General features: G+C 42.7%; 1 protein-coding gene across 1 annotated transcript; it reads right to left on the reverse strand.

The window, feature by feature from the left end:
* Positions 1-3,677: 3,677 nt before the first annotated feature.
* On the reverse strand, positions 3,678-8,423 carry LOC132532855 (uncharacterized). The gene is made up of 5 exons (XM_060172237.1): positions 8,289-8,423; positions 7,488-7,767; positions 7,114-7,223; positions 6,049-6,115; positions 3,678-3,943 (listed from the first exon to the last, which is right to left on the reverse strand). Exons 1-5 carry the CDS (start codon positions 8,421-8,423, stop codon positions 3,678-3,680), a joined length of 858 nt encoding a protein of 285 aa, XP_060028220.1.
* Positions 8,424-18,068: the final 9,645 nt, after the last annotated feature.

The raw sequence follows: 18,068 nt of genomic DNA on the forward strand, positions 1-18,068 counted from the left end.
TAAACCTATGGGACTACATCAAATTAAAAAGCTTCTTCACAGCAAAAGAAACCATTACCCAAACCAAGAGACCCCTCACAGAATGGGAGAAGATCTTTACATGCCATACATCAGACAAGAGTTTAATAACCAACATATATAAGAAGCTTGCCAGACTCAACAACAAGACAACAAATAACCCCATCCAAAAATGGGGGGAGGACATGGACAGAATATTCACCACAGAAGAGATCCAAAAGCCAAGAAACACATGAAAAAATGCTCCAAGTCTCTGATTGTCAGAGAAATGCAAATCAAGACAACAATGAGATACCACTTCACTCCTGTGAGAATGTCATACATCAGAAAAGGTAACAGCAGCAAATGCTGGAGAGGATGTGGGGTCAAAGGAACCCTCCTGCACTGCTGGTGGGAATGTCAGTTGGTCCAGCCTCTGTGGAGAATAGTCTGGAGAACTCTCAGAAGGCTCGAAATGGACCTACCCTATGATGCTACAATTCCTCTCCTGGGGATATATCCTAAGGAACCCAACACAGCCATCCAAAAAGATCGGTGTACATATATGTTTTTGGCAACACAATTTGTAATAGCCAAAACCTGGAAGCAACCCAGGTGTCCAACAACAGATGAGTGGCTGAGCAAGTTGTGGTATATATACACAATGGAATACGACTCAGCTGTAAAAAATGCTGGCTTCACCGTTTTCAGCCTATCTTGGATGGACCTTGAAAAAATCATGCTGAGTGAAATAAGTCAGAAACAGAAGGATGAATATGGGATGATCTCACTCTCAGGCAGAAGTTGAAAAACAAGATCAGAAAAGAAAACACAAGTAGAACCTGAAATGGAATTGGCGTATTGCACCAAAGTAAAAGACTCTGGGGTGGGTGGATGGGTGAGGAGAATACAGGTCCATGAAGGATGATAAATGACATAGTGGGGGTTGTATTGTTAAATGGGAAACTGGGGAATTTTATGCATGTACAAACTATTGTATTTACTCTTGAATGTAAAATATTAATTCCCCAATAAAGAAATAAATTTTTTAAAAATATTTTAAGCTAGGTGATGACAGGATTGATTAATATTCATAAAGGTCAGAGCAAGACCAGATGCTGTTATGGATGTGCCTAAAAAAATGAAACAAAACAATAGAGACATCATGCAATCCTGTTGTCCCACTTTGGGGTGTTTACTTGAAAATACAAAGACAAGTCTGAAAGGACACAGGCACTCCCATGTCTACTACAGCATGTTTTACAATAGCCAAGAACTGAAAACAACCAGAATGCCCATCAGCTGGTGCACTGGTAAAAATATATATATAAATATATATATATATAGACATAGTGATATAAAGAAAGATAAAATACAGCCATCTGCAACAACTTGGATGGACCCAGAGAGCATTGTGGTGAGTGAAGTCAACCAGATGGAACAAGACAAACAGCGTGTGGTTTCCCTCACTTGTGGCAGAATGAGCAAACAAACAGATGAGTCAAATAAAGCAATAATAAAATTTGGGGCTGTAAGACCAATTAGTAATTACCATAAGAGAAGAGAAATGGGGGCAGGGATCATGGTGTGTGTGTGTTGGGGGGGGGTTACAAGTCAGAATAAAGTTGACACACACACATTGGTTTTCAACGATGCACAGGCGAAACCCACATAATGTGATAATATAATGATACTTCCACTAAAAAGCAGAGTAAGTAAATCAGTGGGCAGAGGTAGTTGCTGGTCATGGGGCTGAGCATTCTGCAAAGCTTTTGTCCTGGGCTTCCTGTGCGCTATAGAGGGATGCCACCCCTGGGCTCTGCCCACTGGCTACCAGCTAAACACTTACCAAGTCATGACCATCAAAAATGTGTCCAGGATCAAACCAGTAGGGTTTACAGTTAACAATATCTATATACCTTACCCATATTTAGGAGCTACTCTCTTCACTGACTCAGCTTCTAGTCCTTTCTCCAACTATGACACCATCTCTCCAGACAATAACCTGGGTTCATCTGCACATCAGCTACCATGCTCAGCCAAAAATTACTAAAGTCATGGGCCCACTGGAATATGCCTAAAATAGACCTACTAGCTTTTTCCAAAATGGAGACCCCAAATATTCATCTGCAATATTCTTGCCTTTAGGTTCATGATTAGTCAACAATTTGTTCTGCATTATATCTTAACTCATTTTCAGCCACCAGGTTCCAGATGATATCATGATGCCAAACCAACTTCCTTGGGCAGAGGACCCCACCTTGTGTCTTGGAGCCCTGCCTCCCCTGATCCCTGCCCCACTAGGGAAAGAGAGACAGAGGCTGGGAGTATGGATTGACCTGCCAACATCCATGTTCAGTGGAGAAGCAATTGCAGAAGCCAGACCTTCCACCTTCTGCACCCCAAAAGGATCCTGGGTCCATACTCCCAGAGGGATAAAGAATAGGGAATCTATCAAGAGAGGGGATGGGGATATGGAACTCTGAGGTGGGCACTGTATGGAAATGTACCCCTCTTATTCTATAGTCTTGTCAATAGTTCCATTTTATAAATAAAAAAAAGTGTCCAGATATTTCTAGTGCCCCCTTAGGGGACAAAATTATCCACAGTTGAGAACCACCAGCTCAAACTAAAGACAAGGAGGTGGAAATATGTGAAAAGAATAGCCCAGGAGTTGATACAGTAGTAGAGCTTGGGGCTTGTAATCATGAGGCCAAGATCCTGAGTTCAGTCCTCCAGTATTGCATGTGTCAGAGGTTGATCCCCACCCCACACTCAAGAAATAAATAAGTCTTTTTCAGAAGGTGGAGAGATTCAAGATGTGTCTTGGGACTGTAATCAGAAATAAATGATGCATTTGAAAATAAGTGGAGGGTTGTATCAAGAATGACTTTTCCCCAAAAAGCATTTTATAATGCTTCTGTAGAAAATCACCCATTGAAGGTTGTAAACTCAGATTTAAATCAAATCAGTTATTCATTCTCAATAGGTGAACACAGTAGAAGACAATTATTGGAAGACAATACTAGAAACTAAAGAAGGAAAGAGGAAAATCAAGTTGTAAAACTTCTTTACCAATAAGTGGTGTAATAACTTAGAAAATGTAGGAACAGCTGAAAGACATAAGAACTTCAACTAAGAGTATGTGTATCAAGCAGGGGGTAGATAGCATAATGGTCATGCAAAGAGACTTTCCTGCTATAGGCTCCAAAGCCCCAGATTCAATCCCCAGAACCACCGTAAGCCAGAGCTGAGCAGGGCTCTGGCAAAAGAAAAAAAGAAAAGAAGAGAAAACATGTGTATCAATAGATGGTATGAGGCCTACTCTTAGAATCAACCGTAAGGATATGAAAAGTGACCAGTTTATAGGGATAGTGGCAGGTTGGCTCTAGGATGACTTCTAGCTGAAGGCAGAGAGCAGCACAAGAACATAGCCAATGGCTTATAAAATAAGAACATGTCTCAGATAATCAAGTGGACTGCCCACTGAGGTAGATCAAACCCCCTATAGTCATGGCATCCATTAGTTTCCTCCACTTACTCTTCACACAATCATTGATCAATTCTTTCCCTGCTGCATAATGTCTAAATATTCTTCTCAAAACCAATTTCTACTAATCTTTTACTTCTGGTTTTATACCAACTCATCACCCCAAAGACTCCTTAACAGTCTGTGAAATTTACATTTTAACTGGTATTGCAAGTGCCCCAGTTATTTGGATCTTGGAGGCACAGACAGCAGCAGCAGCATCTAAAAGCTTTTCATCAGCCACTATGGATGGATACTGCTCAGATGAACACATGACAGAAAACATGACCACAAATCTGGAATAAAGAGGATGGTGGTACACACTTGGCAAGCTAAGGAAACCACACTGGGCATTCCCTGGATGCTGGGACTCATGCAATCGATTCAGTTCTGTCAGCGAATATCCTCTGAGGAATTCTGAAGAGTATTATACTCAGAGGATATTTGCTGACAGAACCAGGGAGTGAGGGCAGACCATGTCATTTTGTTACTCTTAATAAATCACAAAGCATGGACCTCACAGATGACCCCCAATAACAGGGGGACTTGCTTAGTGGTAATTTTCATTATGTTATGCCACCAGCAATGTAGAGCCTTACAATAAGTCTGAAAGGACTGCTAGTTAGACTGGGTGTTAACCCAGCATGTGGGAAAAGTGAATTGACTCTGAATGGCTTCCAAAGATAGATCTAAGTGACAGAGACTGTTTCAGATCTCTCTCCTGAGAAATGGAGGGACTGATTCTGGGAGTGTTCAGAGGCTGATCAGGGCCACCAGTGGTCCCTGAAGCCAGGACTCAGCCCTGACCTCCAGGCAGAGGGCAGCTGAGGGAGTCTGAGGAGGGAGGTCATTGAGTCACACCCCCACCCCCACCCCAGCATTGCCTCTGCCTGCACAAGAACCAGCAGCCTGTCCTCTGTTTACAGATGTTCAGTCCACCTTGTCTTTAATTTCACAGTGTCACATTTTCCTGAGTAACCACTTTTTTTTCTGAGATGAGAGAGAGAACACCAATATTCTGACCCCAACAGGAGTTTGGGACTATTAGCATACAAATGACATCATCCCAAGGCTGGGACACAGGGAATGTATAAAAACCACAGACTAGGATCAGGCTGCTCTCTTTGGCTGCTGCTTCTCCTGGTCAGAAGCATCCTGGTAGAGGTGCTTGAGGTAACCACCATGGCTACCTCTCCTGGGAACTGAACACATGTGACTCAGCTAGCTAGTAAACTTTTAGACTCCTCTACAACCATGAGCTATCTTTACTTCAGCTGATAAATTTATCTTATGGAACTAAATTTTTGATAATTATACTCAGACTTCATGGGCCTAGCCTACTATTAACCCCTGATGATAATTGCTTATTTTGCCTTTTACCCATTTCTCCCTAATAAAATCTTGTATTGTTTAAACCTGGTCCCAGCACCCCACTGTGAATCTTCTTATGTGCTGCAGCTCCCCAAACTCCTTTTCAAGAAATATTTATTTATTTATTTATTTATTTATTCCCTTCTGTTGCCCTTACATTTTTTTATTGTTGTTGTTTTTGACATTGTCGTTGTTGGATAGGACAGAGAGAAATGGAGAGAGGAGGGGAAGACAGAGAGGGCAAGAGAAAGACAGACACTTGCAGACCTGCTTCACCAATTGTGGAGCAACTCCCCTGCAGGTGGAGAGCTGGGGGCTCACACCCAGATCCTCACGATGGTCCTTGCTCTTTGCACCACCTGTACTTAACCCACTGCGCTACCGCCCAACTCCCCACAAACTGCTTTGTAAGTTAAAGTTTCAGCAAACCAAAGTGCTACTTAGCTCTGGCAGAAGGTTGTACCAGAAACTGAACCTTGGCCTCTGGAGTCTCAGGCATGCAGCTTGGTGTAGTATAAGGTTGAGTCATCTCCCTGGCCCAGCAGTTTTTCTGCATTAAGTGGTCTTCATACCAAAGATTTGATATATTCTTTTTAATATTTTTAATTTTTTATTTTGGATAGAGACAGACAAATTGATTGGGAAGGAAGAGCTAGTGAAGCTTCCTCTCTGCAGGCAGGAACCGGGGGCTTAAACCTGGGTCCTTGCATTCTGTAACGCTTGTGCTCAGGTAGGTGTGTCACCACCCAGAACCAACACTTCAATACTTTTTTTTTTTTTTTTTTTTTTTGTCTCCAGAGTTATCACTGGGGCTCAGTGCCTGCACTACTAATCCACTACTGCTGGAGGCTATTTTTTCCCCTTTTTGTTTATCATTGTTGTGGTTATTGTTATTGTTGTTGTTGTTGTTGTTGGATAGGACAGAGAGAAATCAAGAGAAGAGGGCAAGACAGAGAGGGGAAAAATAGACACCTGCAGACCTGCTTCACCACCTGTGAAGCGACCCTCCTGCAGGTGAGGAGCCGGGGCTCGAACCAGGATCTTTACACTGGTCCTTGTGCTTTGCACAGCATGTGCTTAACCCTCTGAAATACTGCCTGACCCCCACCATGAAATTTTATGTTAGACACCGCTGACAGTCTCGAACATACTGCTGCCTTCATCACTAACATGACTAATCAGTGTCTGTGAATGATCCAAGAATCTCATTGTCATATTCTGACACAGAATCAGAACTCAGAGTGTTCATAGAGCGAAGAATGAATATATCAGATCAGAGGTGCTCTGTCTTCCCACTCATCCTTCCTGCAAATGTCCCTGGGTTTAACTACTCTTTTAACTACTGTGAGTATTATTTATTTAGGCTGTCTTTTATCTGAAATACATAGAACTATATAATATGGTTCCCTTCTAGGTCTGATTTATTTTGTTCTACTCTGTCGGAGATGTAGCTAAGTCAGATTCACCTACTTCGGTTCTTTCTCATTGTGAATAGCGTCCGTCTGTATTCATAAACCACAACACTGACTCCTTCCACCACTGGTGGATAACTGGGTTGTGTATAGTCCTGGGATCTTATGAATCAAGGTACTGCACACAGTCTTGTGTCAACGACATGTTACATGAAGTGCCAGCCCCGAGCCACGCCCCAGACAACCATTCTTCAGGCAGCAGCCTTATCGAGGGTTCCTGCTCTGGCAAAGCCATAGAGCCAGTCGCAGAAGTGACAGCCTGTCATCACAGGTGACCTGTATCAGGAGCTCTTGAACCCATTCTACCCAGCAGCTTTCAAAGGACCTAACTCTGTGATTAAAGAAGTCCTTTCTTTCTGCTTCCCATACCCTGAGTGGTTGGGTCCCTGATTTCAGAACTTCAGCTGTGCCTTTGTATAGGCAGACCGGCACCATCAACGGACAACATGCTCCACTGCACAAAACTTTATTATAAGAGGCACTGTTTCCTAAGAATATTTAGCAAAGTAAAGGAATAATAAATACTTAAAAAAAGAAATAATTAACAATTAAATAATTACAAATGTAAAGTAAAACAAATGTTATAACACAGTATACCAAGAAAAATATTAACTTATGTCGCAGGGAGGGCAAGTTAAGCTTATGGCCAGGAACAACTGCAAGCTGTGCCACCTCAGATTCCATTGAGGTCCTGGAGCATAGGCTCAGAAGCCACATTTGCCATGGGATGACATGTGGTCTTGCCTGCAGATTTTCTGGCTGTGCAGGAGGCGGAGTAGAGGGCAGCGGCCCTTCTGCTGCTCTGGCCACTTCAGCTGTGCCTTCAGGTTGCGGTGAGCTCTGTGGGGCTGGGGCTGGAGGTGGATATGTCATTGAAGGAGCAGGAGAGTCAAGCCCTGGCTCCTAGTTCCCATGTGCTGTCTATACCCAGACCCCAGTGCAGGCCTTGAGGGGGCGCCACCCAGCTCCCCGGGACATTTCCCCTGCTGCCCTCCATGAGGGGCTGAGGACAGACATCTCCTGGTGCAGCCCCAGCCTCTGGGGGTGAGGGTTTAGGGGGTATTCCTGTGGGGCCCAGGGTAACCCCCACGACCCCCCAGGCCTGCCTGGAGTCTCACCAGTGTGCTCTGCAAGCTGTGGGCTCTGGGGAGGCCTGTGCAGGACAATGTCCCCATGCAGGTGATACCCGCTGACCACCAGGCGCACCCGGTGGCCCTTGCGGTTGCAGCAGCCCCCGGCCTGGGCAGGAAGGCCTCCTCGGTATCGCTCCTCAGACACAAGCAGGTATGGGGCATCACTGCACACGTTCTGCGTTTCCTGCTGTTCTTCTGTCTCCTCGCAGAGTGGCGGCTCGCCCTCGATCACATCAGTCATCTCTGTGCAATATGGCTCCGGCTTCTACAGGGACAGTGCACAGGGTCAGGGCTCAGAGCCCCCTCCCACGGCCAAGCCCGCAACTCTGTTCCTGGCCAGTACTGACACACAGGACAGGGACAGACCTCCAAGGGGAAAACACCCCCAAGACAGGGTCAAACCTCCATGCAGACACACACCCCTCGCCACCATAGCACGGAAATAATCCTCCAAGGAGGATAGTCCCCTAGGACAGGGACACCACTCCAGGGAAGACAGATCCCAAGGACAGGGACACCCCTCTATGGGGACAGAACCCCAAGACAGGGACACCTCTCCAGCCCCCCGCCTGCCAGACAGCCCTGATCTGGAGGTTAACCATTGCCCCTCCCTCCTGCAAGGACAGGCCTTCCCCAATGTTCACACAGACTTACACACACATACACACACACACACACACTCCTTTGAGTGAGTGTGTGTGTGTGTGTGTGTGTGTGTTCATGTGTGTGGACAGGTCTGTCCAGCCTCACCCTGAGCTGACCATGGACACCCCCAGCCCTGGTTACCTCAAGCTGACAGCAGCTACGCAGGCACAGCTTCCACAGGCAGTTCCTCACCCGCAAGCACAGTGCAGTCACTCTGCCTGGGCAGCAGGTTTTGCTCTGCTTGGGCCTTGAGCGGCCCTTCGCACGGGAGGGCATCTTTCCTCACCAGCTCTGACACCAAATGTCTAGAGAGGGTCTGTGTGTGGATAGAATGTGGTTGCCAGGGAAGCAGGGTTCCAAGTCTGTTGGGGTCCTGCCGGAGGTGGTGAGATCACTTCCTGGGTGCCCTGCCCTGGGCTCCTCTCAGAGAAGACACCCCCACCCCCACCCAACCAGGCCATCAAAACATTTCATATGGCTGGTGTAGTGCTCTGCTGTGTGTGCAACCCAGGTTCAAGCCCAGGATCCACTGTATTGGAGGAAACCTTAGTTCTGTGGTATCTCTGTCTCTCTGTGCATGTGTGTACCTGAAAAAAATCACACTGGAATATAAAGCCCTGGCAAGGATCAAAATAATAATATAAAATAAAGACATCCCAGAATCAGTGTGGACTGATGATGGCTCACACACCACCACCACCATCACCACCACTACCCTGTCACACATACTCACAGTGATGTCAGCATGTATGTGCGAGAGAGACAGAGGAGAGGCACCTTTGCACCACTCCACCACTCACAGAACCCCCTTTAGGGGCTGGGTGGTAGTGCACCTGATTTAGCGCACATGTTATTATGTGCAACCACCCAAGTTCAAGCTCCCAACCCTCATCCGTAGGGGGAGAGAAGCTTCATGTGGTGAAGGAGGGCTGTTCCCCCCTTTTCTATCTTTATCTCCCCTGCTGAATCTCCCCATCCTTTCTCAATTTCTACCCAAAATAAATAAATAAATTTTATTTTAAATTTTATTATTATTTTTTTATTTGTTTATTTATTGGATTAAGACAGCCAGAAATCGAGTGGGAAGGGGGGATAGAGAGTAAGAGAGACAGAGAAACACCTGCAGCATTGCTTCTCCACTCATGAAGCTTTCCCTCTGCAGGTGGGGACCGGGGACTCGAACCTGGGTCCTTGCATATTGTAACATGTGTGCTCAATCAGGTGCACCACCACCTGGCCTTATAAATAAATGTTTTAAAAAAATAAGTCCCAGGAGTTGGGCGGTAGTGCAGCGGGTTAAGCGCACATGGCACAAAGCACAAGGACTGGTGTAAGGATCCCTGTTTAACCTCCTGGCTCTCCACTCCACTGCTCCTGAAAGTCCCCAGTCTCTGCTGCTATGTGGTAATCAGGGGCCCATATCCGGGTTTGCACATATTAGAAGGTTTGTGGCCTACCAGGTGAGCTATCTCCTTGTCCCTGAGCCTTATTTTCTTGTTTTTTTCTTTTAAATTTTGCCCCATGGCAATTCTAACTCTTGGGAAGTAGAGTCTGTCCAGCAATTCAATGTGTCATGAAAAAAATGTATAAGAAAGAGTAAAGATTTCCTTGGTTCTGCTAGAATTTAAATACCTCTCCCACAGGATATATGTCATTATGGAATCTGATGAGGTGATTTGGAGGGAGGGGGCAAATACATAAGAAAAAAAAAAGGGCTAAGAGCAGACCAACTCTGAGGAAGAATGCAGTGCAGATCATGCCCTCAGCCAGGCTTATGTCTGTTTAAAAACCTGTAGAAGTCAAGCACAGGAGAAAAGAGCTGAAGACAGACATGGTGCAATACAATGGGGAGAAATGCAGCCTGGCCTCATAGCACAAACATCTTTCCTGGAACAAGAAGAGCCTAAGAGCAGGGAGAGCATGTTCCTTAGTAACTGCCTGGGTCGTTTGTCACATGAGAAGAAACTCATCTAGACTCTTCCTTCACACCATCATCCCACATCAAACCCAGAATGATTTTGATTGAATTGTGATTTTTTTTTTTACATTTCTTTAATGGTTTACAGTTGACAGTAAAACACAATAGTTCGTACATGCATAACATTTCTGTTTTCCATATAACAATTCAACCTCCACCAGGTTATCCTCTGCCATCATGTTGCAGGACCTGAACCTTCACCCCCCACCCAAGAGTCTTTTATTTTTACAGAGTTGCAATACACTAACTCCAGTCCAAGTTCTGCTTAGTATTTTCCCTTCTGATGTTATTTCTCAACTTCTGTCTATGAGTGAGATCATCCCATATTCACCCTTCTGTTTTTGACTTATCTCACTCAACATGATTCCTTCAAGCTCCATCCAAGATGGGGGAAAGAAAGTGAATTCAGTGGTCTGGGAGGTGGCACAGTGGATAAAGCACTGGATTCTAAAGCATGAGGTCCCCAGTTCAATCCCCAACAGCACATGTACCAGAGTGATGTCTAGTTCTTTCTCTGTCTTCCTATCTTTCTCATTAATAAATAAACAAATTATTTTTTTTTTTAAAAAGAAAGTGAATTCAACATGTTTTGTAGCTCAGTAGTATTCCATTGTGTATATATACCACAACTTACTCAGCCACTCATCTGTTGCTAGTTGCATGGGTGGCTTCCATATGTTGGCTATTACACATTGTGCTGCTATGAACATAGGTGCACACAGATCTTTTTGGATAGGTATGTTTGGTTTTTTAGGATACATCCCCAGGAGAGGAATTGCAAGATCACAGGATAGGTCCACTTCTAGCCTTCTGAGAGTTCTCCAGACTGCTCTCCACAGGGGTTGGACCAATTTACATTCCCACCAGCAGTGCAGGAGGGTGCCTTTGTCTCACAACCTCTCAAGCATTTGTTGCTGATACCTTTTCTTTTTTTTTTTTTTTAAGATTTTATTTATTAATGAGAAAGATAGGATCAGAGAAAGAACCAGATATGACTCTAGTACATGTGTTGCTGGGGATCAAACGCAGAACCTCCTGCTTGAGAGTCCAGTGCTTTATCTACTGTACTACCTCCCAGACCACGCTGATACCTTTTCTGATGTATGACATTCTCAGAGGGGTAAAGTGGTATCTCATTATTGTCTTTATTTGCTTTTCTCTGACAATCAAAGATTTGGAGCATTTTTTCATTTTTATTGGCCTTTTGGATCTCTTCTATGGAAAATGAATTGTGAATGCTTAAAAGAATAGCTTTTGTGTTGGTATAGTATAATGGTTATACAAAGAGAGTTTCATGCCTGAGGCTCTCAAGTCCCAGGTTCAGTCCCACCCACTGCTATAAGCCAGAGCTGAGTAGTGCTCTGGTAAAAAAACAAAACAAACAAAAAAAAAAAACAGACTAACTTTTCCAGAAGACAACTAAAAAATCCCTTTATGACTGAGAGCAAGGAAAAAACATTTTTTTTTTTCAGATGCAGGGTGAAAAAATATGGGAAAAGTGATCAGCTGAGGTTTTTTTTTTTTTTTTTTTTTTTTTTTTACAATTCCCACCGCCCAATCTCCATATCCCACCCTCTCCCCCGATAGCTTTCCCATTCTCTATCCCTCTGGGAGCATGGACCCAGGGTCATTGAGGGTTGCAGAAGGTAGAAGGTCTGGCTTCTGTAATTGCTTCCTCGCTGAACATGGGCGTTGACTGGTCGGTCCATACTCCCAGTCTGCCTCTCTCTTTCCCTAGTAGGATGGGTCTCTGGGGAAGCTGAGCTCCAGGACACATTGGTGGTGTCTTCAATCCAGGGAAGTCTGGCCGGCATCCTGATGATACCTGGAACCTGGTGACTGAAAAGAGAGTTAACATACAAAGCCAAACAAATTGTTGAGCAATCATGGACCCAAAGCTTGGAAAAGTGGAGAGGAAGTATTAGGGAGGTACTCACTGCAAACTCTAGTATACTTCTGCTTTCTTACTTTGGTGCCATACTCCAAACTCAGTCAATTTCTGCTTTGCGTTTCTACTTCTTTTTTTTTTTTTTTTTTTTACATGCTTAACATTCCCCAGATTCCCATTTAGCAATACAACCCCCACTATTTCATTCATCATTTTTCATGGACCTGTATTCTCCCCACCTACCCACCCACCCCAGAGTCTTTTACTTTGGTGTAATACTCCAATTCCATTTCAGGTTCGACTTGTGTTTTCTTTTCTAATCTTGTTTTTCAACTTCGGCCTGAGAGTGAGATCATCCCATATTCATCCTTCTGTTTCTGACTTGTTTCACTCAACATGATTTTTTCAAGGTCCATCCAAGATCGGCTGAAAACGGTGAAGTCACCATTTTTTACAGCTGAGTAGTATTCCATTGTGTATATATACCACAACTTGCTCAGCCACTCATCTGTTGTTGGACACCTGGGTTGCTTCCAGGTTTTGGCTATTACAAATTGTGCTGCCAAGAACATATGTGTACACAGATCTTTTTGGATGGATGTGTTGGGTTCCTTAGGATATATCCCCAGGAGGGGAATTGCAGGGTCATAGGGTAGGTCCATTTCTAGCCTTCTGAGAGTTCTCCAGACTGTTCTCCACAGAGGTTGGACCAATTGACATTCCCACCAGCAGTGCAGGAGGGTTCCTTTGACCCCACATCCTCTCCAGCATTTGCTGCTGTTACCTTTTCTGATGTGTGACATTCTCACAGGAGTGAAGTGATATCTCATTGTTGTCTTGATTTGCATTTCTCTGACAATCAGAGACTTGGAGCATTTTTTCATGTGTTTCTCGGCCTTTTGGATCTCTTCTGTGGTGAATATTCTGTCCAATTCCTCCCCCCATTTTTGGATGGGGTTATTTGTTGTCTTGTTGTTGAGTCTGGTAAGCTCTTTATATATGTTGGTTATTAAACTCTTATCTGATGTATGGCATGTAAAGATCTTCTCCCATTCTGTGAGGGGTCTCTTGATTTGGGTAGTGGTTTCTTTTGCTGTGAAGAAGCTTTTTAATTTGATGTAGTCCCATAGGTTTATACTTGCCTTAGTCTTCCTTGTAATTGGATTCGTTTCATTGAAAATGTCTTTAAAATTTATGCGGAAAAAAGTTCTTCCAATATTTTCCTCTAAGTATCTGATAGTTTCTGGTCTAACATCCAAGTCCTTGATCCACTTGGAATTTACTTTTGTATTTGGTGAAACACAGTGATTCAGCTTCATTCTTCTGCATGTTTCAACCCATTGTTTCCAACACCATTTGTTGAAGAGACTCTGCTTTCCCCATGTAATAGTCTGGGCCCCTTTGTCAAAGATTAGATGTCCATAGGTGTGGGGCCTCATTTCTGGGCTCTCAATTCTATTCCACTGGTCAGTGTGTCTGTTCATGTTCCAGTACCAAGCAGTTTTGATGACAATGGCCCTATAATATAGTTTGAGATCTGGCAGTGTGATGCCTCCGGTTCTGTTCTTTTTTCTCAAGATTGTTTAGGCAATTCTAGGTCTTTTCTGGTTCCAGATAAATATTTGTAGCATTTGTTCTATTCTCCTAAAAAATGTGCTTGGGATCTTGATGGGGATAGCATTAAATTTGTAGATGGCTCTGGGTAATATATTCATTTTGATGATGTTAATTCTTTCAACCCATGAGCATGGAATATCTTTCCACTTCTTTGTGTCTTTTTCAATTTCTTTGAGTAGTGACTCATAATTTTCAGTATACAAGTCTTTCACTTCTTTGGTTAGGTTTATTCCTAGATATTTTATTGTTTTTGTTGCTATAGAAAAAGGAACTGATTTCTGGATTTCAATTTCTTCTAACTTAGTATTTGCATAGAGGATGCCACTGACTTTTGAATGTTAATTTTATAGCCTGACACATTACTGTATTGCCTGATGATTTCCAAAAGCTTCTTGCTAGATTCCTTAGGTTTTTCCATGTATACTATCATGTCATCTGCAAATAAGGAGAGTTTGACTTCTTCTCTTCCAATCTGTATTCCTTTAATTCCTTGCTCCTGCCTGATTGCTATGGCAAGAACTTCCAACACTATGTTGAATAGTAATGGTGATAGTGGGCAGCCCTGTCTAGTACCTGATCTGAGGGGAAATGCTTCCAGTTTTTCACCATTGAGTATGATGTTGGCTGTAGGTTTGCTATATAGAGACTCCACTATCTTCAGGAATTTTCCATCTATTCCTATTTTTTGTAGTGTTTTGATCATAAAGGGATGTTGTATTTTGTCAAAGGCTTTCTCTGCATCTATTGATATGACCATGTGGTTTTTGGTCTTGCTTTTGTTGATGTGGTGGATCACATTGATTGATTTACGTATATTAAACCAACCTTGCATGCCTGGGATAAACCCCACTTGGTCATGATGAACAATCTTTTTGATATACTGCTGTATCCGGTTGGCTAGAATTTTGTTCAATATTTTCGCATCTATGTTCATCAGAGATATTGGTCTGTAGTTTTCTTTTTGGGTTGTGTCCCTGTCTGCTTTTGGTATCAGGGTGATGTTGGCTTCATAGAAGCTGGCAGGGAGTATTCCAGTGTCTTCAATCTTCTGGAAGACTTTTAAAAGTAGAGGTATTAGTTCTTCTTTGAAAGTTTTGTAGAATTCATTTGTAAAACCATCTGGTCCAGGACTTTTATTTTTGGGAAGATTTTTGATAACTGTTTCAATTTCATTAGCTGTGATGGGCCTGTTCATGTTATCCACTTCCTCTTTACTTAGTTTTGGAAGTTGGTAGGTATCTAGGAAATCATTCATTTCTTCCAGGTTCTTTAACTTGGTGGCATATAGTTGTTCATAGAAGCCTCGCATGATATGTTGAATTTCTGCAGTGTCTGTTGTGATTTCTCCTCTTTCATTTACTATCAGATTTATTTGGGTCTTCTCCCTTTTTTGTTTTGTGAGTCTGGCTAAAGGTTTGTCAATTTTGTTCACTCTTTCGAAGAACCAACATTTACTTTCATTGATCTTTTGTAAGGTTTTCCTATTCTCAATGTTATTTATTTCTGCCCTAACTTTAGTAATTTCTGTCCTTCTGGTTGCTTTAGGGTTCCTTTGTTGTTCTTCTTCTAGGTCTTTAAGATGTGCAATCAGGCTGTTTATTTGTGCCTTTTCTTGTTTCCTAATGTGTGCTTGTATAGCTATGAACTTCCCTCTTAGGACTGCTTTAGCTGTGTCCCAAATATTTTGATAGCTTGTGTCTTCATTTTCATTGAACTCTCGAAACATTTTGATTTCTTCCTTGATTTCCTCTTTGACCCAGAAGTTGTTAAGAAGTGTACTGTTGAGCTTCCACATTTTGGCACTGTTACTAATCTTTTGTTGATTGTTAAGTGTTAGTTTAATTCCACTGTGGTCTGAGAAGATGCTTGGGATGATTTCAGTGCTCTTGAATAGGCTGATGCTGTCTTTGTGGCCTAACATATGGTCTATCCTTGAGAATGATCCATGTGGATTTGAGTAAAATGTGTATTCCAGTTTCTTGGGATGAATGACTCTGAAAATGTCCAATAGTTCTAGTTTATCTATCTCTTCATTTAGCTCCCTTATGTCTTTACTGATTTTCTTCCTGGATGATCTGTCAAGTTGAGATAGTGGGGTGTTGAAGTCCCCTACTATGATTGTGTTACTGTTAATATATTGCTGTAGCTCTTTCAGTAGAAGTTTGATGTATTTAGATGGTTTCTCATTGGGTGCATAGATATTAATAATTGTTAAGTCCTCTTGATTGACTGATCCTCTGAGCATTAAGTAGTGTCCATTCCTATCTTTTTTAATCTTATGTATTTTAAAGTCTATCATGTCAGATATGAGAATAGCTGTTCCTGCCCTTTTTTGTGGGCCATTGGCTTGAATGATAGTTTTCTATCCTTTCACTTTAAGTCTGTGTTTGTCTTGTTGCTTTAGGTGAGTTTCCTGTAGACAACATATTGTTGGGTTGTGTTTTCTGATCCATCTTCCTACTCTGTGTCTTTTAATAGGTGAATTAAGGCCATTCACATTTATTGATATCAAAGATTGAAGATATTTTAACGCCATTCTTGTAGAGTTTTAGAGTGTTTTGATATATGTTCTATTTGTGGTGTTCTGGTTGTTTATAGGAAACCTTTCAGAACTTCTTTCAAGGCAGGCTTGGTGATGGTTGCTTCCTTCAACTGTTGCTTGTCTGAGAAGGTTTTGATGCTTCCATCTAGTCTGAATGACAATCTAGCAGGATATAGTATTCTTGGCTGAAAGCCTTTCTCATTGAGCACTCGATAGATATCTTGCCATTCTCTTCTGGCCTGTAGTGTTTGTATGGAGAAGTCTGCTGCTAATCTTATGGGTTTTCCTTTGTAGGTGACTCTTTGTTTTTCTCTTGCAGCCTTGAGGATCCTTTCTTTATCCTTATTCCTTTCCAATCTAAGTATGACATGTCTTGGTGTCTTTAGGTCTGGGTTAATTCTGTTTGGGACCCTCTGGGCTTCTCGAATCTTTATGTCTTTGGTGTTGTCTAGACTAGAGAAATTTTCAGCTATTATGGCCTGGAGAACACTTTCTTCCTCCCCTTCTCTTTCTTCCTCTGGTAAGCCAATAATGTGTATATTGTTTCTTTTGAAGTCATCCCATAGGACTCTGTTGTTGTTTTCAGCATCTCTTAATCTCTTTTTGAGATCTCTTACTTCTTTATTAGTTGTCTCTAATTCATCTTCAATCTTGCTAATTCTGTCTTCAGCCTCATTGATTCTATTCTCTCTGCCCTCTACTGCTTTCTGGAGTTCATCTATTTTGTTGCCCTGCTCTGATACTGTTTTAGCTTGTTCAGCTAGTTGCCTTCTTAGCTCAGCAATTTCAGCTTTCAGCTCTCTAATAACCATGAGATTATTAGAATTTTCTTCCATATTCTCATTTGTTGTTCCTGCAGTTCTGATTACAATTTTTTCAAATTCTTTACTCACTCCTGTTATTATTTCCTTAGCTAATGTTTGGATGTTGAACTCGTTGTTTTGTGCTTCACCCTCTGGAGGACTTTTAGCTGGACTCTTGTCCTGGTTCGAGTCTCCAATATTTTTTCTTGTTGTTTTAACCATTTTATATAAGTTAACAGTTTTTTCAATCCCTGAGTTGGAGTTCAGTGGTGTAAAAGCCTTTTTTTTTTTTCCCCTGTAGGCTATGGTAGCCTGAGGGCTTTTAAACTATCAATAGGCTTCTTGGCTTAATCAATGACTCCTGACCAAGAGATAAAGCAGGGTGTGGCAGAGATAATCCAGTGGTTATGCAAAGAGACTTTCACAGCCCTTCAGCTATGCCACCGAGGTATAGGTCTTCTCCTGAGTTTCCCGGTTAGATCTCTGTGCCCTGGTGTCCCTCCCTGTTGCTGCTCCAGATTCTGAGGGTAGTAGCAATGGAGACTCAGAGTTGTACTTGGTGAGTCTCTTGGGAGTCCTTTCCTCCCTTCAGCTGTCCCCTTGTTGGTGGAGCAGACTGGAAGTGGTGTCTCCACTGACAAACTGTCGAACTGTTAGCAGTCACTTAATCTCTCCTTAGGCCCCTCTCTCCTCTCTGTCACCAGCCACGCGTGTTTGTACTCACGGGTGATTTACTGGGTTTCTGTGGTCATTCTAGTCCTGTCTTGTTTCAGTCCGGGTGGTCTCCTTTGGTATTCCTAGTTGATCCGGGAGAGGAGAGGAGAGGAGAGAAAGCGATCTGCTGCTCGTAGCTCCGCCTCCGGAAGTCGAATCCAACACTCCCTTTCTAAATATCTGAGGTTTTTTTTTAATTTTTAATATTTATTTATTTATTTTCCCTTTTGTTGCCCTTGTTTTTTATTATTGTAGTTATTATTGAAGTCGTCATTGTTGGATAGGACAGAGAGAAATCTAGAGAGGAGAGGAAGACAGAGAGGGGGAGAAAAATACATCTACAGACCTGCTTCACCGTCTGTGAAGCAATGCCCCTGCA

Source organism: Erinaceus europaeus, chromosome 14 (genome assembly GCF_950295315.1).
Source record: "Erinaceus europaeus chromosome 14, mEriEur2.1, whole genome shotgun sequence".
NCBI classification, from domain to species: Eukaryota; Metazoa; Chordata; class Mammalia; order Eulipotyphla; family Erinaceidae; genus Erinaceus; species Erinaceus europaeus.

What these genes read in the sequence shown, in the direction of transcription:
- LOC132532855 (XM_060172237.1), bottom strand. Translation starts at nt 8,423, where the DNA reads ATGCCCTCCCGTGCGAAGGGCCGCTCAAGGCCCAAGCAGAGCAAAACC. An exon ending in CACAGCCAGAAAATCTGCAG is followed by an intron (nt 6,116 to 7,113) that starts GCAAGACCACAT and finishes ATTCTGTGTCAG; the next exon opens with AATATGACAATGAGATTCTT. An exon ending in TGTTAGTGATGAAGGCAGCA is followed by an intron (nt 3,944 to 6,048) that starts GTATGTTCGAGA and finishes AATACTCTTCAG; the next exon opens with AATTCCTCAGAGGATATTCG.